Consider the following 21,931-nt stretch of genomic DNA (forward strand, 5'->3'; position numbering starts at 1 on the left):
TGGTGCAACCTGACATTCTTCCCTTGGCACTACTAGACGAGTAGGAGATCATTTCGTGTTTGCCTAAAATACGTGACGGAAGCGGGAATCGAGACCACGCCTCGCAAAAAGATACCATGATCAATCCACGGAATCACTGATGCCAAAACTTACTGTATTCATGATTGTGTCTTAACGTATTACGCACTTAGCAAACAAATTAGAGTCGGTGAAAAAAATTCAGTTCTTTACTAACTGGTTAATTATCAGCAGGCTTCTGATACGGAAATTATGCCAGTCTCACGTCAGTGCTATGTAAAGACGCCTTTAGCTATCACAGTCTCGATTCGAAGCCATTTTGAAATTTTCACTACTTCAAGAAATTTCTTGGATCAAGAAATACCGTTGCAAAGTATGAAGTTACCAAATACTTCGATTATTACTGCCATTACAGACTGCTGCGCGTTAACACGGGGAGGCATACCGGCCCCGGATCGAATCCGCCTTGCGGATTAACGGTGGGGGCTGGTGTGTTGGCAAGCCTGGACGTGGTTTTAGGCTGTTTACCACACTCGACTAGTTGAATACCGGGCTGGTACGCTCGCCCCTCCTCAGTTACAAGATTCGCAAACATTTAGAAAACGTTCGCACATTTTCACATGCAACAGCATTAGGCGCAGATAGTCAGGATACACAAATTCCGTCCCGGGGAGGGAAGGAGGGAGGAGGGGTGGTGACGAGCTCATCCGGCCACCCTCTACCACAAACGTTGCCAAATCCAGTATTAACATGCGGACCCCGTGAGGATATGAGATATATGGCAGGAAAAACAAAATGAATAAATGCACAGTAAAAAGCATGGAGCTAGTCCCACTAGAAGAGCGAACAACATTACAGAAAACACACAGTAGCTAAGAAGAGCGTCAGTGGCTGGCAAGACAAGTTCCAACTCACAATTCAAAGCAAAAGTCTGCAATGTGACAACAACCAAGATCGACGGCTGAAAGCAGGCGGCACTGAAAGCACACCGACAAAACTGAAACTGACTGTCGAAAGCAACGGCAGAGTGAATATGGCCGACTGGTTACTTCTGGTTGATTACCGGCGAGAGGCGTGGTACTGCTCGCTTCAGAAAATATATGCCTGTAGTGTGGTTGTATGGAAGTGAAATGTAAATGATACACAGTACGTACAAGAAGCGAACAGAAGCTTATGTTAAGGCGTTCTAGAAAACAATGCTGAAGATTAGGTAGCTACATCGTGTAACTAAGGAAGAGCGACTGGATCGAACTGAAGTGAAGAAGTTTTATGGCACATTTTTGTTAAGCCTATTCTCCCCTGCCTTTCTCATTTTGGATGGCTAATACGAGGGTCGTCCACAAAGTAAGTTCCGTTTCGTCCGTTTCTATTTCTATCCGCCGCAGAGCTACGATCACAGTTCCGAGCCTGTGCGGCAGTTACTCAGACTCAAGGAGAAGACATGTACGCCATTTCAAGATCGCTGCTGTCGATGTGTGCTTTGTAGTGCTTCTTTATAAAGTCAGTCGTAATTGGAAATGCCGCCGCATGTGAAATCAGATCTGTGATTCGTTTTCTAAATCCAAAGAAAGTTAAACCAAAGGAAATTAACCGGCAAATTTGCGAGGTTTACGGACAAAATGCTATGACTGATTCAATAGTTAGAAGATGGGTCAGACTGTTCAGTGAAGGACGTGATCAAGTGCACGATGGAGAACGAAGTGGACGCCCGTCTGTGGTTACTCTGAACCGCTTCATACAATTGGAGAGAAGATTACGCACAACCGTAAGTTTACACTTAGTGCCCCGGCTATGGAAGTTCTGCAAATCTCACGATCACTAATTTATGAAATTTTTACTGAAAAACTGAAATTTCGAAAACTTTGCTCACGTTGGGTACCCAAAATTCTTGCTGAACAACAAAAGCAAAGGATGGGCAGTGCACTTCAGTTTTTCACACGCTACAATGAAGAAGGCAATGGTTTTCTTACTCGGATTGTCATGGGGGATGAAACTTGGGTATCGTACAACACCCCTGAAACAAAACGGCAATCAATGGAATGGAGGCACACTTCATTCCCAACGAAGGTTAAGTCTAAGCAAATCTTGACACCTCGAAAAGTCATGTGCACCGTTTTTTGGGACAGAAAACGCATTTTGCCGATTGATTTCTTACCGCGAGGTCAAACAAAGAATGCACATGGTTACTGCGAGACCATTAAGAAATTGCGACGCACGATACAGAACAGGCGCCGAGGATTACTGTCAAAAGGTGGTTTTTTTTCCCACGATAATGCCCGACCTCACACGGCGAATGTGACCAAACAATTCTTACGCGAATTTCACTGGGACGCGTTTGATCATCCTCCGTACAGCCTGGACCTCGCTCCTAGCGACTTTCATCTCTTCTTATACTTAAATCTGTTCTTGGTGGTCAACACTTCAACGATGATGACGATCTGAAAAAACACGTTACCACATGGTTGAATACACAGGCGGCAACCTTCTATGAAGAAGGCATACAAAGACTTATGCCAAGCTATGACAAGTGCCTACAAAATTTCGGAAGGTATGTAGAAAAGTAGATTAACAGTTGTAGATTTTTGTACGATAAATATTTTTTTGTATCTGTACACGTTTGTTTTATATAACCAAACGGAACTTACTTTGTGGACATACCTCGTACATCAGAGCATTGCTTCACCACATACACCGTTGCTTTGATTTTATACTGAAATTTATGTTTTCTACCTAAAATATCGTATTCTTAACGTCTGTAAGAAAACTTCTAAAGACCTCTCTTGCTACGAAGGCCGGGAGCTCTCTAATCCACCCCATACTTTGTGGCGTTTTCTAAACTGGAGGCCAAAAAAATTAATTCTGAGTCTCCATTCTACGCCACAAATCCATATTACGGATTTCATCGACAATCAATGACGAGTGAATGAAATGTTTTCGAAATTATGAAGAATTTAATAAATTATGATTAATATTTTATAAATATTAATTCATCTTGTGCGTATGGTTGCAGTTTTATGTGTGAAACATGTTCTTTTGTTCTCTAGGATCAATTGACTGAAGGTCCCTTTTCAAAACAATCGTTTAATTGAACTTCAGAGTGCATGAACATTCAGAATATGCATTTCTTACAGGGATCCTAAAATACAATTGCAGAATGCTTGTTAGGTATCTTCAGAATCAGCAAGCAATCAGCAATGTTGCGCTGTTGTTTTAACATATCTTACATATAAAAAATTGCAATATCAGTTTAGGTTAATGTCAATGAATTTGTTGATAGGAATTGTGATCGATTTTGCTTCATTAACAGATAATCGAATATTAAATTACGACGGATGTTCGGAAAGTAAGGTCCGGTCGATAGTGAAATGGAAACTACAGTTTAAATCCGATGAACCATTGCTTACATGTGTTCGATAGTGTCCCTAGTATGCCCGTGGATCTCGCTCTTTTTAGTTCTGAGTGCATAGTAAGCACGTAATGATGCTTAGAAAATAGTCTCTCCCGTCAAGCATGAGCGCCGGTGAGAAATTTCGCCTGATTTCATGCAGTCTTCACAACGTATCTGACATGCATATCCTTCTTCATGCCAATTCTCGGCCACACATTGCAGGGACAATGAGGACGCTCCTGCAGCGTTTTCGTTGGAAAGTGTATGATCACCCATCATACAGGCCGGACTTGGATCCCTCAGATTTTAATATCTGATCACATGAACCGCTGGCTTCGAAGAAAACGTTTTGGTACAGGCAACAAGCTGCAGATCAACACAAAGATTGCTATGACGAGGATATTGGAAAGTTGGTACAATTCTACGACAAATGTCTTAGTCGTAGCGGAGAATATATACAGGGTGGTCCATTGATCGTTACCGGGCAAAATAGCTCACGAAATAAGCGTTAAATGAAAAACTAAAAAGAACGAAACTTGTCTAACTTGAAGGAGGAAACCAGATGGCGCTATGGTTGGCCCGCTAGATGGCGCTGTCATAGGTCAAACGGATATCAACTGCGTTTTTTAAAATAGGAACCCCCATTTTTATTACATATTCGTGTAGTACGTAAAGAAATATGAATGTTTTAGTTGGACCACTTTTTTCGCTTTGTGATAGCTGGCGCTGTAATAGTCACAACATATGGCTCACAATTTTAGTCGAACAGTCGGTAACAGGTAGGTTTTTAAACTAAAATACTGAACGTAGGTACGTCTGAACCTTTTATTTCGGTTGTTCCAATGTGATACATGTACCTTCGTGAACTTATCATTTCTGAGAACGCATGCTGTTACAGCTGATTACCTGTAAATACCACATTAATGTAATAAATGCGCATAATGATGTCCGTCAACTTCATTGCATTTGGCAATGCGTGTAACGACATTCCTCTCAACAGCGAGTAGTTCGCCTTCCGTAATGTTCGCACATGCATTGACAATGCGCTGACTCATGTTGTCAGGCGTTGTTGGTGGATCACGATGGCAAATATCCTTCAACTTTCCCCGCAGAAAGAAATCCGGGGACGTCAGACCCGGTGAACGTGCGGGCCATAGTATGGTGCTTCGACGACCAATCCACCTGTCATGAAATATGCTATTCAATACCACTTCAACCGCACGCGAGCTATGTGTCGGACATTCATAATGTTGGAAGTACATCGCCATTCTGTCATGCAGTGAAACATCTTGTAGTAACATCGGTAGAACATTACGTAGGAAATCAGCATACATTGTACCATTTAGATTACCATCGATAAAATGGGGGCCAATCATCCTTCCTCCCATAATGCCGCACCATACATTAACCCGCCAAGGTCGCTGATGTTCCACTTGTCGCAGCCATCGTGGATTTTCCTTTGCCCAACAGTGCATATTATGCCGGTTTACGTTACCGCTGTTGGTGAATGACGCTTCGTCGCTAAATAGAAGGCGTGCAAAAAATCTGTCATCGTCCCGTAATTTCTCTTGTGCCCAGTGGCAGAACTGTACACAACGTTCAAAGTCGTCGCCATGCAATTCCTGGTGCACAGAAATACGGTACGGGTGCAATCGATGTTGATGTAGCATTCTCAACACCGACGTTTTTGAGATTCCCGATTCTCGCGCAATTTTTCTGCTACTGATGTGAAGATTAGCTGCGACAGGAGCTAAAACACCTACTTGGGCATCATCATTTGTTGCAGGTCGTGGTTACCGTTTCACATGTGACTGAACACTTTCTGTTTCCTTAAATAACGTAACTATCCGGCGATCAGTCCGAACTCTTGGATGATGTCGTCCAGGATACCGAACAGCATCCATAGCAGACTCCCATTGGGCAATTTGATCACAATAGCCATATATCAACACGATATCGACCTTTTCCGCAATTGGTAAAGGGTCCATTTTAACACGGGTAATGTATCACGAAGCAAATACCGTCCGCACTGGCGGAATGTTACGTGATACCACGTACTTATACGTTTGTGACTATTACAGCGCCATCTGTCACAAAGCGAAGAAAGTGGTCCAACTAAAACATTCATATTTCTTTACGTACTATACGAATATGTAATAAAAACGGGGTTTTCTATTATTAAAAAAAACGCAGGTTATATCCGTTTGACGTGTGGCAGCGCCATCTAGCGAGCCAACCATAGCGCCATCTGGTTCCCCCCTTCAAGCTAGACGGGTTTCGTTCTTGGGGAAGATCAGTTTGGATTCCATAGAAATGTTGGAACACGTGAGGCAATACTGCCCTTACGACTTATCTTAGAAGAAAGATTAAGGAAAGGCAAACCTACGTTTCTAGCATTTGTAGACTTAGAGAAAGCTTTTGACAATGTTGACTGGAATACTCTCTTTCAAATTCTGAAGGTGGCAGGGGTAAAGTACAGGGAGCGAAAGGCTATTTACAATTTGTACAGATACCAGATGGCAGTTATAAGAGTCGAGGGGCATGAAAGAGAAGTAGTGGTTGGGAAGGGAGTGAGACAGGGTTGTAGCCTCTCCCCGATGTTATTCAATCTGTATATTGAGCAAGCAGTAAAGGAAACAAAAGAAAAATTCGGAGTAGGAATTAAGATCCATGGAGAAGAAATTAAAACTTTGAGGTTTGCCGATCACATTGTAATTCTGTCAGAGACAGCAAAGGACTTGGAAGAGCAGCTGAACAGAATGGACAGTGTCTTGAAAGGAGGATATAAGATGAACATCAACAAAAGCAAAACGAGGATAATGGAATGTATTCGAATTAAGTCGGGTGATGCTGAAGGAATTAGATTAGGAAATGAGACACTTAAAGTAGGAAAGGAGTTTTGCTATTTGGGGAGCAAAATAACTGATGATGGACGAAGTAGAGAGGACATAAAATGTAGACTGGTAATGGCAAGGAAAGCGTTTCTGAAGAAGAGAAATTTGTTAACATCGAGTATAGATTTACGTGTCAGGAAGTCATTTCTGAAAGTATTTGTATGGAGTGTAGCCATGTATGTAAGTGAAACATGGACGATAAGTAGCTTAGACAAGAAGAGAACAGAAGCTTTCGAAATGTGGTGCTACAGAAGAATGCTGAAGATTAGATGGGTAGATCACGTAACTAATGATGAAGTATTGAATAGAATTGGGGAGAAGAGGAGTATTTGGCACAACTTAACAAAAAGAAGGGACCGGTTAGTAGGACATGTTCTGAGGCATCAAGGGATCACAAATTTAGCATTGGAGGGCGGTGTGGAGGGTAAAAATCGTAGAGGAAGACCAAGAGATGAATACACTAAGCAGAATCAGAAGGATGTAGGTTGCAGTAAGTACTAGGAGATGAAGAAGCTTGCACAGGATAGGGTAGCATGGAGAGCTGCATCAAACCAGTCTCAGGACTGAAGACCACAACAACAGTTTCTTCGTTTGATGCTTATTTCGTGAGGTATTTGACCCGGTCACTACCAATGGAGCAGCCTGTAGAGAAGTAGCTGGAAAGTGTAGCTAACTGTGCCAAATAAGAATTTTTTGATTTTTCAATGTGGTTTCCATTTTGCAACCGACCGTCCCTTGCATTCCGAATAGCCCTCATACATTACAACTTCAGTCAGTTTCTCCTGTCGTAATAGAACGATGTTACTTGGGAGATGGCACAGACCTGTAGCTCACTCTGCAAGAAACCTGCCTTGCGTGCGGCAGGTGATGACCGGGATCCCGACGATGATGTGGATGCTGGAGCCGCTGTTCTCCGGTGGAGAGGATTCGCCGCAGGGGCGCAGCCTGCCGCTGCCCACGTGGCTGCCCGACGCCCTGCAGCAGTCGCCCACGTACGAGCTGCTCTACGTGCTGCAGGTGTTCACCATCGTCGTCGCGATAGCCGTGTCCGTCTACCTCAACATCTTCTTCGCGGTCCTCATGCTGAGCATCGCTGCCGAGCTGCACGTCCTTAACAACAACATGATGGCGATGGGGAAGTTCGGGGACAACGAGACGGACGAGCCCTGCAAGAGAGATGAGGGGGTACCTAGAGACCGGGTCACTTCCAGTTTGTTAAGCAGTCATCGTAGACCTCGTGGAAAATTAGTAGCGGCGGGCAACTCGTTACCCAGGCCTGTAGCTGTGTACACACAGAATGGTAGTCACGAGCAGATGTATCACCAACTAATGAAGAATATTCGGCATCATCAAGTGATCCTTAGGTAAGTTGATTACTTATTTCTATTAGTTTGACACTGGACGAATTGTGGACTCTGTACAGTAAAAAAAGGATATATGCTGTTGGCTATAAAATTTGCAACACCATGAAGTCGATATGCAGCAAACGTCAAAGTTGATGGGAAGTGTACTACATGCTTCGATATGCAACCACACAAAGAAGCTAGGAGTAACGTATTCCTCCCTTTCGCTGAAGACAGCAATCTCACCTGCGAATCTACATCTACACCTACATGATTACTTTGTAATCCACAACTGAGTGCCTGGCAGTGTGTTCATTGGACCACCTTCACTCTATTTCTCTACCATTTCACTATCGCATAGGGCACGGGCAAAATGAACACTTAAATATTTCTGCGTGAGCTCTGATTTCTCTTATTTAATTGAGCTGTTCATTCCTCCTTATTTAGGTGGGCGCCGACAGAATATTTCCACAATAAGAGCAGAAGCTGGTGACTGAAATTTTATGAGAAGATCCTGCCACAACGAAAATTGCCTTTGTTTTAATGACTGCCATACCACTTCACGTATCATAACCATGAAGCTCTGTATCCTTGTTTTAACTTTATCGATGTCCTCCATCGATTCTATGTGTCGCGGATCCCACAGCGCACAGCAATACTCCAGAAGAGGACGTACAAACGTATTGTAGACAATCTCTTTGGTAGATCTGTTGCATTTTCTCAGTGTTTTACCAAATAAATCTTAGTTTTTGGTTTGCTTTACCCACAACATTATCTATATGGTCATTCCAGCTTAAGTTATTCGTGATTCTAATCCCTAAGTATTTAGTTCAGTTTACAGCCTGTAGATATGTGTGATTTATCGTGTATCTGAAGTTTAGCAGACTCCTCACACTTTTCGCACTTGGCACTTTTCGCACCATATAGATATCTTGTCTGAATCGTTTTGTAATTTGTTTTTATCATCTTATGACTTTATAAGACGCTAAACGACAGCATCATCTACAAACAAATCTAACAGTACTCAGATTGTCGTTTATGTAGCTCAGGAAGAGCAGAGGGTCTATAACATTTCCTTGGAGAACACCAGATAATATTACTTCTGTTTTACTCTATGACTTTCTGTCAGTTACTACGAACTGTGACCTTTGTGACAAGAAGTCACGAATCCAGTCACACAACTGAGACAGTTTGATTAGAAGTGGCTTGTAAGGTACGGTGTCAAAAGTCTTCTGGAAATACGAAATCAGTTTGACATCCCCTGTTAATAATAATCACTACTTCGTGAAAAGAAAGAGCTAGTTGTGTTTCACAAGAACGATATTTTCCGAATCTGTGTCGGCTAATTGTCAATGAATCGTTTTCTTCCAGATAACTCGGAGTGTTCGAACACAGTATGTGTTCCAAAATCCTTCTGCAAATCGACGTTACCGATATGGGTCCATAGTTCAGCGCATTACTCCTATTAACTTTCTTGGCTATTGCTTTGACTTGTGCAGTTTTCCAGGTGCGGATCGGTTGTAAATGACTACTAAATATGGAGCTATTATATCAGCATACAATGAGAGGATCCTGACTTGTATACAATCAGGACCGGAGGCCTTCCCTTTCTTAAGTGATTTGATCTGCTTCGCTACACTCACGATAACTACTTTTAAGTTACTCGTGCTGGCAGCTGCTCTTGTTTCAAATCCTGAAATATTTATTTCGTCTTCTTTGATGAAGTAATTTTGGAAAACCATATTTAGCATTCCTGTTTCAGTGAGACTGTCATCAATAAAATCAGTGAACGTATTGATTGTGTCCTTCCGCTGATGTATATTCTAGCACGTACCATTTTGGAGTTTTTAAAGGTTTTTTATTTTTCGTATTCAGTATTTCTCTTTTTACTGTTCTTCTGTTTCGATGTTTAATTGTTTGTTTTTGATTTGCAGAGGAAAGCTAGAAGATCTACAAATCGTCAGTAAATGATTGGTGTGGTATTCCAGTAATGTGAAAGAGATCCTCAGTGAGTGTTTCCTGCGAAAGATAGTGCAAACTTTTTGTGTTTAAGACTTACACTAAGAAAAATGGCAACTAGTAAATCTGCTGTCTAAACCACCCCAACAACTTTTGTTATGTGTGTGGGAAATTCACTCCAAAAGCCCAAAGAAAACCAATTACTATTTTGATTGTCCTGTTGGTGATCAAGATAAAAATTTTGCTCCTCATATTGCCTGCATAACCTGTACTACAACCTTTACTGAGTTGCTGAAAGGAAAACGCCGAGCCATGCCATTCACTGTTCCGATGTAGTGTTGTGAGCCTAATGGCCATTATTCAGACTGTTACTTCTGCGTTACAAATATTTCGGGACATTCAAGCAAAACTAGACATAAAATAAAGCAACCAAATGTATCTTCAGTGCATTTGCCTGTGCCCCATGATGAGAGGTTGCTTGTTCCTGTTTGTAACTTGGAAGCCACGGAACCAGACACCATGTCAAGTGAATCAGAAAGTATTGAACATATGGAAGAGTACTGCCCTCTATATCATGGCACTTTACCTAAGCTCTTTAACCAAAAGGAATAGAACGATTTTGTTCGCGATCTAAAAGTTTCGAAACAGCAAGCTGAGCTCTTGGGGTCGAGACTTCAACAACGTAACCTTCTAGCTCCAGGGACAAAAATTTCCTGTTTCAGATCAAGAGGTGCTTCCTTCGCTCAATATTTCAATATGCAGAATTCAGTATGTGTACGTAGAGATGACAATGGTCTGATGATGCAGCTAGGTGTACAACATTATCCACAGGAGTGGCGACTATTTATTGACTCCAGTAAAAACAGCTTGAAAGCAGTACTACTGCGTAATGGCAGTGCATTTCCATCTGTAGCTTTGGCTCACGCAGTAGACATGAAAGAAACTTATGAAACCATGGCTTTGCTGCTAGAGGCAATCAATAATAAGGATCACGAATTTCAGCTTTGCCATGATTTAAAAGCTGTTGCACTCCTTACAGGTTTACAGGCTGGATTCACTATATACTGCTGCTTTTTGTGCCTTTGGGACAGCTGTGACAACAAGAACCACTATACAGTCAAGGAATGGCCTAAAGGGAAGTCATATGTTCCTGGAAACGTAAATGTGAAAAATATCCCATTGGTTGAGCCCAATAAAATCGTTTTGCCTCCCCGTCATATCAAGTTGGGCCTTGTCAAGAACTTTGTAAAAGGTGTGGAGAAAGAAGGTGAGGCCTTCAGTCACTTAAAAGAAAAGTTTCCCAAATTAAGAGAGGCAAAGTTGAAAGAGGGTATATTTGTTGGACCACAAATAAGAAAATGGCTGAAAACAAATGTTGGTGTTGGGACAGCAACCAGCCACAAATTTACTTCCTTTATTCCAAGGGTACCGTTACCAGTTTCTAATTGTTATGATTCATCTGCAGACGGTTTACACGCTTTCCTTATAACGTGTGGTGCGTTTTTTACAGATAAATTGTCTTAAAATGTAAGTAATACATAATTATAAGCACGCCACACACAGATGGTTGCGTTACAGATTTTCGTTGGATGTGACTTACGTGAAATGTCGGTTTGGAGTGTTTGTTTTCATAACATTCGTCCAACAGATGTGGATACATTCCCACTGCGTTCTTATTGTTAAACATGTAAATTTCTCTCACTGAACACTTTCGATTTTTCACTCAAAAGATTTCTACTACGCACCACATGTTTTGATACATACTGATACATACAAAGAGCTTACAAACATATGAGTATCAAAGATGCTGTGATATATCGTAACATTTGAAGATGTCCTATGTTTGGAAAAGGATCATATATTCACTTATGCAACTGAAATGCTTTTTACACTAGTACAGAGACATTGATACTGTTACATTAATTATAAAGCTGTTCCTCTTTTTTTTTAAATACTGTATAGGTAAAATAGTACATTATTTAATTACATTTAGCATCATGAGGAGTATAGTAACATATAAATTTGCTACTTGATCTGCAAATGGTTAAAATGGCTCGAAGCACTATGAGACTCAACATCTGAGGTCATCAGTCCCCTAGACTTAGAACGTCTTAAACCTAACCAACCTAAGGACATCACACACATCCATGCCCGAGGCAGGATTCGGACCTGCGACCGTAGCAGCAGTGCGGTTCCGGAGTGAAGCGCCTAGAACCGCTCGGCCACACCAGCCGTCCTTGATCTGCAGATAGGCGTAGAAATATTATTTGCTTTGGAGGTTGGAAAACAATTTTTGGAAATTTTTCAGGAAATGGGTGTTAGCTAACTCTGTTTGTTCATTAAGGATATAGTCTGGGGTGCTGTTTTTGAGTGTGTGTATTTCTATTTCTTCTAATATATTCATAGTGACTCCTTTGTCTGCTAGATGTAAAATTTTTATGTTGTTCTCAGTGTTTCTCACTGAATGGTTTTCTTCAGCAATATGGGCTGCAAATGCAGATTTGTTCAAGTTTCCAAGTCTTAAAGCATCAATGTGTTCTTTGTATCTAATTTCGAAGCTCCTGCCTGTCTGTCCAATGTAGAATTTTGGACATGTATAGCATTTGAGTTTGTATATTCTTGATTTCCGGTAGGGGCTCTTGGAGGCATTTACATCATGGATTACTTTTTGTTGTAATTTATTATTTGTGGAAAAGCTGATTGTGATATTTTTCTTTTTAAATAAGTTTTCTATTGGGTATGATTGTGGGCCTATGTATGGGAGGGTAGCATATTTAGGTTTGGCTTCTGTGGCACACTGATTTGGCTTGAAGTGACTACTGTGAAGTGGATCTTTGATTTTTGTCTGTATGTATCAAAACATGTTGTGCGTAATAGAAATATTTTTAGTGACAAATCTAACGTGTTCAGTGAGAAAAATTTACGTGTTTAACAATAAGAATGCAGTGGGAATGTATCCACATCTGTTGGATAAATGTTATGAAAACAAACACTCCAAACCGACATTTCACGTAAGTCACATCCAACGAAAATCTGTAACGCAACCATCTGTGTGAGGCGTGCTTATTATTATGTATTACTTATATTTTAAGACAATTTATCTGTAAAAAACGCACCACATGTTATAAGGAAAGCGTGTAAACGGTCTGAAGATGAATCATAACGATTCGAAACCGGTAACGGTACCCTTTGAATATAGGAAGTAAATTTGTGGCTGGTTGCTGTCCCAACACCAACATTTGTCTTCAAATAACAGCCATGGTCTCCATCCATGTCATCATATGACAAAATTACAAATTGCTGAAAGATCCAACCTTTGATACCAAACTCACAGATGTCCAATTAGCTGCTTGGTCTTCTTTTAAAGCACTTGAGAAGGGCTTTTTGGGTAACCGAAAAGACAAAAACTATGTTACCATTGTGAATGGTCTGTTGGACACCTACAAGAACATGGGGTGTAGAATGTCGCTTAAAATTCACTTTTTACATTCTCACCTTGATTTGTTCCCGGAAAATTTGGGAGCGGTAAGCTATGAGCATGGTGAACGCTTTCATCATGACATTTTTACCATGGAACACCGTTAACAAGGCCATTGGAATCCTTCGATGATGCTGCGGCCTTGTTAGGGAGAGCGATGAAACGGCAAACAAAAGAAGAGCTCCGTCGTCGCATATTTCAAAAACCAAAGACGATTAAAGGTGGAAATATCTTCTGAACTAAATTTGAACCTTTTATTGACATCATGCCCTTATATACATACAAAATAGTATTGATTTCAAATGTTCTGAATGTGTATTTTTGTTTGACTTAATTGATTCAATTTTCGCTATTATCATTTTTTATTCTGCTTTGTATCTAGGAAATGTGACACCATAGAGAAAAATTGAATTCACCAGTGTATTCAGCACCCCTAAACTAGGTAAATCCACCCATTTACAAACCAGATGCAGAAAAAAAGTTAAAATTTGTTAACTAGTGTTATCTGTCAGATTTCTAGATGTACTTTTGTCGTGGAAAGTATTAAAAGCATCTCGCATTGTTCGCGCTCCATTTCGATCTTCTGTAAAATTTCGACTATCCTGAGGGTTTTGCGTTCTTTCAAATTTTCCATGCTTTGTTCTTCCTTCTGCAACAGTGTTCTAAACTGTTTATTGTACCATGGGAGATCAGTACCATCTCTTATTAATTTATTTGGAATATGTCTCTCAATAGCAGTCAATACTATTTGTTTGAATTTAAACCACATCTGGTTTACGCTTATATATTCAGATTGGAAGCAGTGGAGACTACCTCTTAGGAACGCCTCTGTTCACTATTATCTTTAGTTCTTTTTCCTATTGCCTTTTACCGTTTGTATGTGGGGTCGACATTGGTGTATAGGTTTTGGCAGTGTTAGCGGCTTTTGGTATCTAGACGTCCTTCCTGACACCAGGAAGGAATCTGTGAACCCCATGTGTCTATTTGTAGTATAGACTAGGTGTTCAGGTGGGGTAACAGTTTCTAAACGTTTTCGGGGCACGGGTACCAGCCCAGTATTTACCTAGTTGGAGGTGGGAAACCACCTAAAAACCACATCCAGGCTGGCTGACTCACCAGACGTCGTCGTTAAATCCGCTCTTGACTCGTCTTACCCTGTCCCGTTTTATTGCAATGCTCGGTTTACATTTCAGCAAGATAACGCGCGCCCGCACACGGCGAGAGTTTCTACTGCTTGTCTTCGTGCTTGCCGAACCTTACCTTGGCCAGTAAGGTGTCTTCCCAATTGAGAAAGTTTTGGATCATATGGGCAGGGCCCTCCAACCATCTCGGTATTTAACGATCTAACAACAACTCTACCAATCAATGCTAAGCCGAATAACTGCTTGCATAAGGGCCAGAAGTAGACCAACGCGTTATTGACTTGCTCAGTTTGTGAAACTCTTTCTCTTGAATAAATCATTCAATTTTTGTGAAATTGTAATAATTTGTTTTTTCTTACGTGTACATCACGTCTACTGATTTTCGTCTCATTCGGATAATCCCTTCGTGGTGTGTCTTCTTCTTCTTTCTTTCTTGAAATGACAATGATTATGTTATGTGTGTAGCAGTTCCTATATACAAGCATGGTCACGTAACTAGAAACAAATATTCTATTCCAGTTTAAAATCGTTGTAATCGAGGAAATCTTGCCAATATTGTATTTCGTAGTCTGTTTGTTATTATTACGCTATTACACATCAGCATTCAGTAAGTAAAATGAAATTAAGTAGAACTTTTGTCAAAAATCAGTTACAAGTTAAAACATTTTGAAATAGAAACTATTGGCAACTAACAAAAATTTCCATTTTAGAGACAGGGAAAATTGTTAAGACATTAAGGAAACTCAATTCATTTGCAAACATTACGTTTTCCATGGTAAAATGATTTCCTGTTGCAAGTTACAAGAGGATGCACGTCTGACGAAGTATGGCTTAACCGTCCACACGTTACGTAATTAATTATAAAGATATACAGAATTTTATTCACCATAAAACTTTGTGATTGAAGAATTAACAGTATGTTCAAAATAGCTTTCATATATTATCATCACTTAAATATGTCGAATTTGCAATGTTTACAAACCCTGCACAAAACACAACCTCACCTCTCTCAACAACTAAAACAGTAAAATATTCCGGATACTGTTTGTGGTGGTCTCTAATGTGCTGTCCTTCATGTTATTGTAAAGATTGCAACAGCGACCAGGAAACATCATGTGTTCTTAGATAAACTGTCCTCTAGGTACAACACTCTCTGCTATGTGTTGGAGAGTAAGAGCCACAAGTTTCACTTAATGTTCTTCCGAAATACACAAAACAAATATTCGTGTATTTTAACAGCATTGTGTATAATAGCTTCTTCTCCTTAAAAAGTCTTTGTTTTGAAACCATGTTTAGTCGTAGAGTAAGTATTTCACTCTCCAGCGCAACGTGCGTGCGTTTAAAACTTCCTGGCAGACTAATATTCTATGATGGACCGGGACTCCGACCTAGGACCTTTCCTTGAAGGTAGAAGAAAGATTCTGGCCGAAGCTATGCTGTGTGGGTGCCTCGCGAGTTGGGCTCGGATAGCTCTCCACGCGAACCGACCACTGACAATTTACATCAAACTTTGTTGTTTCGAAATTAGTTCCTGGTACAACAACCATTTAGGGACAGTTAAAATTAATAAAAGAATTAAATAAAAAAGACACCTGTTACTGAAACTAGGAGGACGTAAGCTGATGCCATCATAAAAGCTTCTTCCAAAATTTACTGAAATATGATGTCAGCCAGATTAACAAAGTTAAGGATGAGCTTCATTGCCCTCATTTTAACTATGTGTAAATAAGAAGAGTTTTTCCATTAAAACGTTCTGCATATGTTACTCAATCTTTTATTTCCATCACCACTAAAGAATTTTATATTTACATTTCTTTCGTGACCATAGTGGATGACGCTGTGATTTGTCCTTAAAATCCAAGATGGTCATTTTCTCTGAGGTATGTCTATTCCAGAAGAAGATTTAAGTTTCTCAAATATTTAGTAGTCTGCCAAAATTCCAGATCCGCCACGCTATTTCAACCTAAAGTTTCGTATTTGATCACACTATATTAGTAACTGCTCTTTATAATTTTACGCTCGATGTGGCATGAATTAGTGCTGGATTTGGTTAGGACACTGCAAGATTGTATTGGATTGGATTGTTTGGGGAAGAGACCAAACACGAGGTCATCGGTCTCATCGGATTAGGGAAGGAAGGGGAAGGAAAGCGGCCATGTCCTTTCAAAGAAACCATTCGGCATTTGCCTGGAGCGATTTAGGGAAATCACGGAAAACCCAAATCAGGATGGCCGGACGCGGGATTGAACCATCGTCCTCCCGAATGCGAGTCCAGTGTGCTAACCACTGCGCCACCTCGCTCGGTGACACTGCAAGCAAATTCTGAATTATTGTAGCTCTTTTTGTTACCCGACAAGCGTGGTTCACTGTAAACCATTAATTACAAAACTTACGCGCAAGACTGCACAGTAACTTGTAAGTGCAACTGTCTACTTTTCTAGAGAAATAATCTCTGAAGAAGGCCAATTCACCATCACGTAAGCTGGGGTTTTATTTCGCTCTAAACAGCTCCACCTTCAGTATTTTTATTTATTTCGACGTTTTTCACGTCAGTTTCTCAAGGTAGAATCGAATACGTTGCTTAGTGCTTCACTTTCCTTCCACTATTCTTCCCGTGTAGAAGTGAAGGAAGGCACAAGAAAAACTAATTTAAACAAAGGGCAATAAATGCTTTAGAACAAAATTGATGGCATTTGTCTCTCCAACTCTCATTTGGTTTGTAACTGCAGGCGATTGAGTTTAATCCCTTGGGAGCCTGAAGAGTTAGCTAACTGAGTTGCTTGTAGTAGCATTTTATTCACACTCCCTTAGAAATGACGAGGTATCGCAGGCTGCGATAAGGAAGTGAGATGGTTTGAGTGTAACTTAGCTACACTACGGCTAATCTTAACTAACTTACGCAAAAAAACTATTTTATTACGAAACTTAAACTGTAAATTGTGGTTTAAACTAGGTGTAAGGGTGTTCTAGTGGTATACCATATGAGAAGTATTTCTGTGGTTTTTACATAACTAACGCTAGTTTTTGTTATTTACAGGTCTGTTGCAGAGCTGCAAAAAGCTATGACTCACTCTATTTTCGTTCTCCTCTTTTTAAACATGCTTAATATTTGCGTCGTCATCTTCGCTGGATCTACGGTAAGCTAATTCGTAACAATACACGCAGAACTAAACAGGGAAAATTGTTGCTGAAAGTGAATGTTGTTTCCTCAAGCTAGGTCCGTAGACAAGATGTAATGATAAAATGTGGCATTACTAGAACCAAGGGGCCTTGTAAGTTATTTTGGAATATCTTTCATCATTAAAGCACGTATTGTAAAAAATGTGCCCGATTTCTATACGCTGAACGGGTCAACTGAATGATGGGGTCAACTCGTCGGCTTTGACCAATGACATATTTTAGCCATGAATATTAGTTTGTTTATTTTCGAGCCATAGATAATAAATTGGTTATCTTCTGTGGCAAAGCATCATTGTTGTTGTTGTTGTGGTCTTCAGTCCTGAGACTGGTTTGATGCAGCTCTCCATGGTACCCTATCCTGTGCAAGCTTCTTCATCTCCCAGTACTTACTGCAACCCACATCCTTCTGAATCTGCTTAGTGTATTCATCTCCTGGTCTAACTCTACGATTTTTACCCTCCACACTGCCCTCCAATGCTAAATTTGTGATCCCTTGATGCCTCAGAACATGTCCTACTAACCGGTCCCTTCTTTTTGTCAAGTTGTGCCACATACACCTCTTCTCCCCAATTCTATTCAATACTTCATCATTAGTTACGTGATCTATCCATCTAATCTTCAGCATTCTTCTGTAGCACCACATTTCGAAAGCTTCTATTCTCTTCTTGTCCAAACTATTTATCGTCCATGTTTCACTTCCATACATGGCTACACTCCATACAAATACTTTCAGAAACGACTTCCTGACACTTAAATCTATACTCGATGTTAACAAACTTCTCTTCTTCAGAAACGCTTTCCTTGCCATTGCCAGTCTACATTTTATATCCTCTCTACTTCGACCATCATCAGTTAATTTGCTCCCCAAATAGCAAAACACTTTTACTACTTTAAGTGTCTCATTTCCTAATCTAATTCCCTCAGCATCACCCGACTTAATTCGACTACATTCCATTATCCTCGTTTTGCTTTTGTTGATGTTCATCTTATATCCTCCTTTCAAGACACTGTCCATTCCGTTCAACTGCTCTTCCAAGTCCTTTGCTGTCCCTATAGAATTACAATGTCATCGGCGAACCTCAAAGTTTTTGTTTCTTCTCCATGGATTTTAATGCCTACTCCGAATTTTTCTTTTGTTTCCTTTACTGCTTGCTCAGTATACAGATTGAATAACATCGGGGAGAGGCTACAACCCTGTCTCACTCCCTTCCCAATCACTGCTTCCCTTTCATGTCCCTCGACTCTTATAACTGCCATCTGGTTTCTGTACAAATTGTAAATAGCCTTTCGCTCCCTGTATTTTGAAATAGAGTATTCCAGTCAACATTGTCAAAAGCTTTCTCTAAGTCTACAATTGCTAGAAACGTAGTTTTGCCTTTCCTTAATCTTTCTTCTAAGATAAGTCGTAAGGTCAGTATTGCCTCACGTGTTCCAATATTTCTACGGAATCCAAACTGATCTTCCCCGAGGTCGGCTTCTACCAGTTTTTCCATTCGTCTGTAAAGAATTCGCGTTAGTATTTTGCAGCTGTGACTTATTAAACTGATAGTTCGGTAATTTTCACATCTGTCAACACCTGCTTTCTTTGGGATTGGAATTATTATAATCTTCTTGAAGTCTGAGGGTATTTCACCTGTCTCATACATCTTGTTCACCAGATGGTAGAGTTTTATCAGGACTGGCTCTCCCAAGGCCATCAGTAGTTCTAATGGAATGTTGTCTACTCCCGGGGCCTTGTTTCGACTCAGGTCTTTCAGTGCTCTGTCAAACTCTTCATGCAGTATCGTATCTCCCATTTCATCTTCATCTACATCCTCTTCCATTTACATAATATTGTCCTCAAGTACATCGCCCTTGTATGGACCCTCTATATACTCCTTCCATCTTTCTGCTTTCCCTTCTTTGCTTATAACTGGGTTTCCATCTAAGCTCTTGATATTCATACAAGTGGCTCTCTTTTCTCCAAAGGTCTCTTTAATTTTCCTGTAGGCAGTATCTATCTTACCCCTAGTGAGATAAGCCTCTACATCCTTACATTTGTCCTCTAGCCATGCCTGCCTTGCCATTTTGCACTTCCTGTCGATCTCATTTTTGAGACGTTTGTATTCCTTTTACCTGCTTTATTTACTGCATTTTTATATTTTCTCCTTTCATCAATTAAGTTCAATATTTCTTCTGTTACCCAAGAAGTTCTACTAGCCCTCGTCTCTTCACCTACTTGATCGTCTGCTGCCTTCACTACTTCATCCCTCAGAGCTACCCATTCTTCTTCTACTGTACTTCTTTCCCCCATTCCTGTCAATTGTTCCCTTATGCTCTCCCTGAAACTCTCTACAACCTCTGGTTCTTTCAGTTTGTCCAGGTCCCATCTCCTTAAATTCCCACCTTTTTGCAGTTTCTTCAGTTTTAATCTACAGTTCATAACCAATAGATTGTGGTCAGAGTCCACATCTGCCCCTGGAAATGTCTTACAATTTAAAACCTGGTTCCTCAATCTCTGTCTTACCATTATATAATCTATCTGATACCTTCTAGTATCTCCAGGATTCTTCCATGTATACAACCTTCTTTCATGATTCTTGAACCAAGTGTTAACTATGATTAAGTTATGCTCTGTGCCAAACTCTACCAGGCGGCTTCCTCTTTCATTTCTTAGCCCCAATCCATATTCACCTACTATGTTTCCTTCTCTCCCTTTTCCTACTCTCGAATTCCAGTCACCCATGACTATTAAATTTTCGTCTCCCTTCACTACCTGAATAATTTCTTTTATCTCATCATACATTTCTTCAATTTCTTCATCATCTGCAGAGCTAGCTGGCATATAAACTTGTACTACTGTAGTAGGCGTGGGCTTCGTGTCTATCTTGGCCACAATAATGCGTTCACTATGCTGTTTGTAGTAGCTTACCCGCACTCCTATTTTTTTATTCATTATTGAATCTACTCCTGCATTACCCCTATTTGATTTTGTGTTTATAACTCTGTATTCACCTGACCAAAAGTCTTGTTCCTCCTGCCACCGAACTTCACTAATTCACACTATATCTAACTTTAACCTATCCATTTCCCTTTTTAATTTTCTAATCTACCTGCCCGGTTAAGGGATCTGACATTCCACGCTCCGATCCGTAGAATGCCAGTTTTCTTTCTCCTGATAACGACGTCCTCTTGAGTAGTCCCCGCCCGGAGATCCGAATGGGGGACTATTTTACCTCCGGAATATTTTACCCAAGAGGACGCCATCATCATTTAATCATACAGTAAAGCTGCATGCCCTCGGGAAAAATTACGGCCGTAGCTTCCCCTTGCTTTCAGCCGTTCGCAGTACCAGCACAGCAAGGCCGTTTTGGTTAATGTTGCAAGGCCAGGTCAGTCAATCATCCAGACTGTTGCCCCTGCAACTACTGAAAAGGCTGCTGCCCCTCTTCAGGAACCACATGTTTGTCTGGCCTCTCAACAGGTACCCCTCCGTTGTGGTTGCACCTACGGTACGGCCATCTGTATCGCTGAGGCACGCAAGCCTCCCCACCAACGGCAAGGTCCATGGTTCACGGGGAAGCAAAGCATCATAATCGTATATAAAAATAAATTAATGTACTGTTAAGAAATAGATATTATGTACGCTTTTTGTCGCTTGTGGTAATACTGATACTGAGTCGTTCCAGTTGCTGATCCCTCTGCAATTGGTTTGTATGCTGTACTACGTAGGCCAAATGAAGAATAGGATACTAGTACTAGTCAAGGCGAAAAACGTAACACGTAACACTGGCATCTTGTACCTCAACTAAACTACGGAGGTTGTATCCTATTCTTCAGTTGACCTATATAGGTCAACTGAAGTACAGATACAAACGTTACGTTTGTCGCTTTTCTTACCTTCGCTAGTACTATTATCCTAGACATAAGTTAATCTATGTAGGTCAACTGAAGTACTGGATACAAATTTTACTTGTATCGCATTTCTCGGCTTCGCCAGTACTAGTATCCTATTCTTCAGTTGACGTATGTGGGTCAACTGAAGTACAGGATATAAATTTTACGTTTGTTGCCTTTTTTGCCTTCGCTAGTGCTACTCCTATTCTTCATTTGACCTGTATAGGTCAACTGAAGTACACGATACGAATTTTATGTATGTCGAATTTTTAGCCGTAGCAAGTACTAGTATCCTACTCTTCAGTTGACCTATGTAGGTCATCTAAAGTGAAGGATACAAATTTTACGTTAGTTGCCTTTTTTTGCCTTCGCTAGTACTAGCATCCTATTTTTCAGCTGACCTATTTAGGTCAAATGAAGTACAGGCTACAAATTTTACTTTGTCGCTTTTTTTCATTTTCGCTAGTACTAGTACCCTGTTCTTCAGTTGACCTGTATAGGTACAAGATACAAATTTTACGTATGTCGCATTTTTCGCCTGCACTAGTACTAGTATCCAGTTCTTCAGTTGACCTATGTAGATCAACGATTGTTGGCTTTTTTTTTTCTTTTTTGCCTTCGCTACTACTAGTATCCTACTCTTCAGTTGGTAC

The 21,931-nt window shown here is 40.5% G+C and overlaps 1 protein-coding gene across 1 annotated transcript in view; it reads left to right on the plus strand.

The window, feature by feature from the left end:
• The window catches only part of LOC126199594 (uncharacterized), a 149,213-nt gene that overhangs the window by 5,960 nt on the left and 121,322 nt on the right, over positions 1 to 21,931 (plus strand). Inside the window, exons 3-4 of the mRNA XM_049936521.1 lie at positions 7,165 to 7,664; positions 17,260 to 17,359. Coding sequence (XP_049792478.1) covers positions 7,165 to 7,664; positions 17,260 to 17,359 — 600 coding nt within the window. The remainder of the gene's footprint in view (positions 1 to 7,164; positions 7,665 to 17,259; positions 17,360 to 21,931) is intronic.

This window comes from Schistocerca nitens, chromosome 8 (genome assembly GCF_023898315.1).
Source record: "Schistocerca nitens isolate TAMUIC-IGC-003100 chromosome 8, iqSchNite1.1, whole genome shotgun sequence".
Classification (NCBI taxonomy): domain Eukaryota; kingdom Metazoa; phylum Arthropoda; class Insecta; order Orthoptera; family Acrididae; genus Schistocerca; species Schistocerca nitens.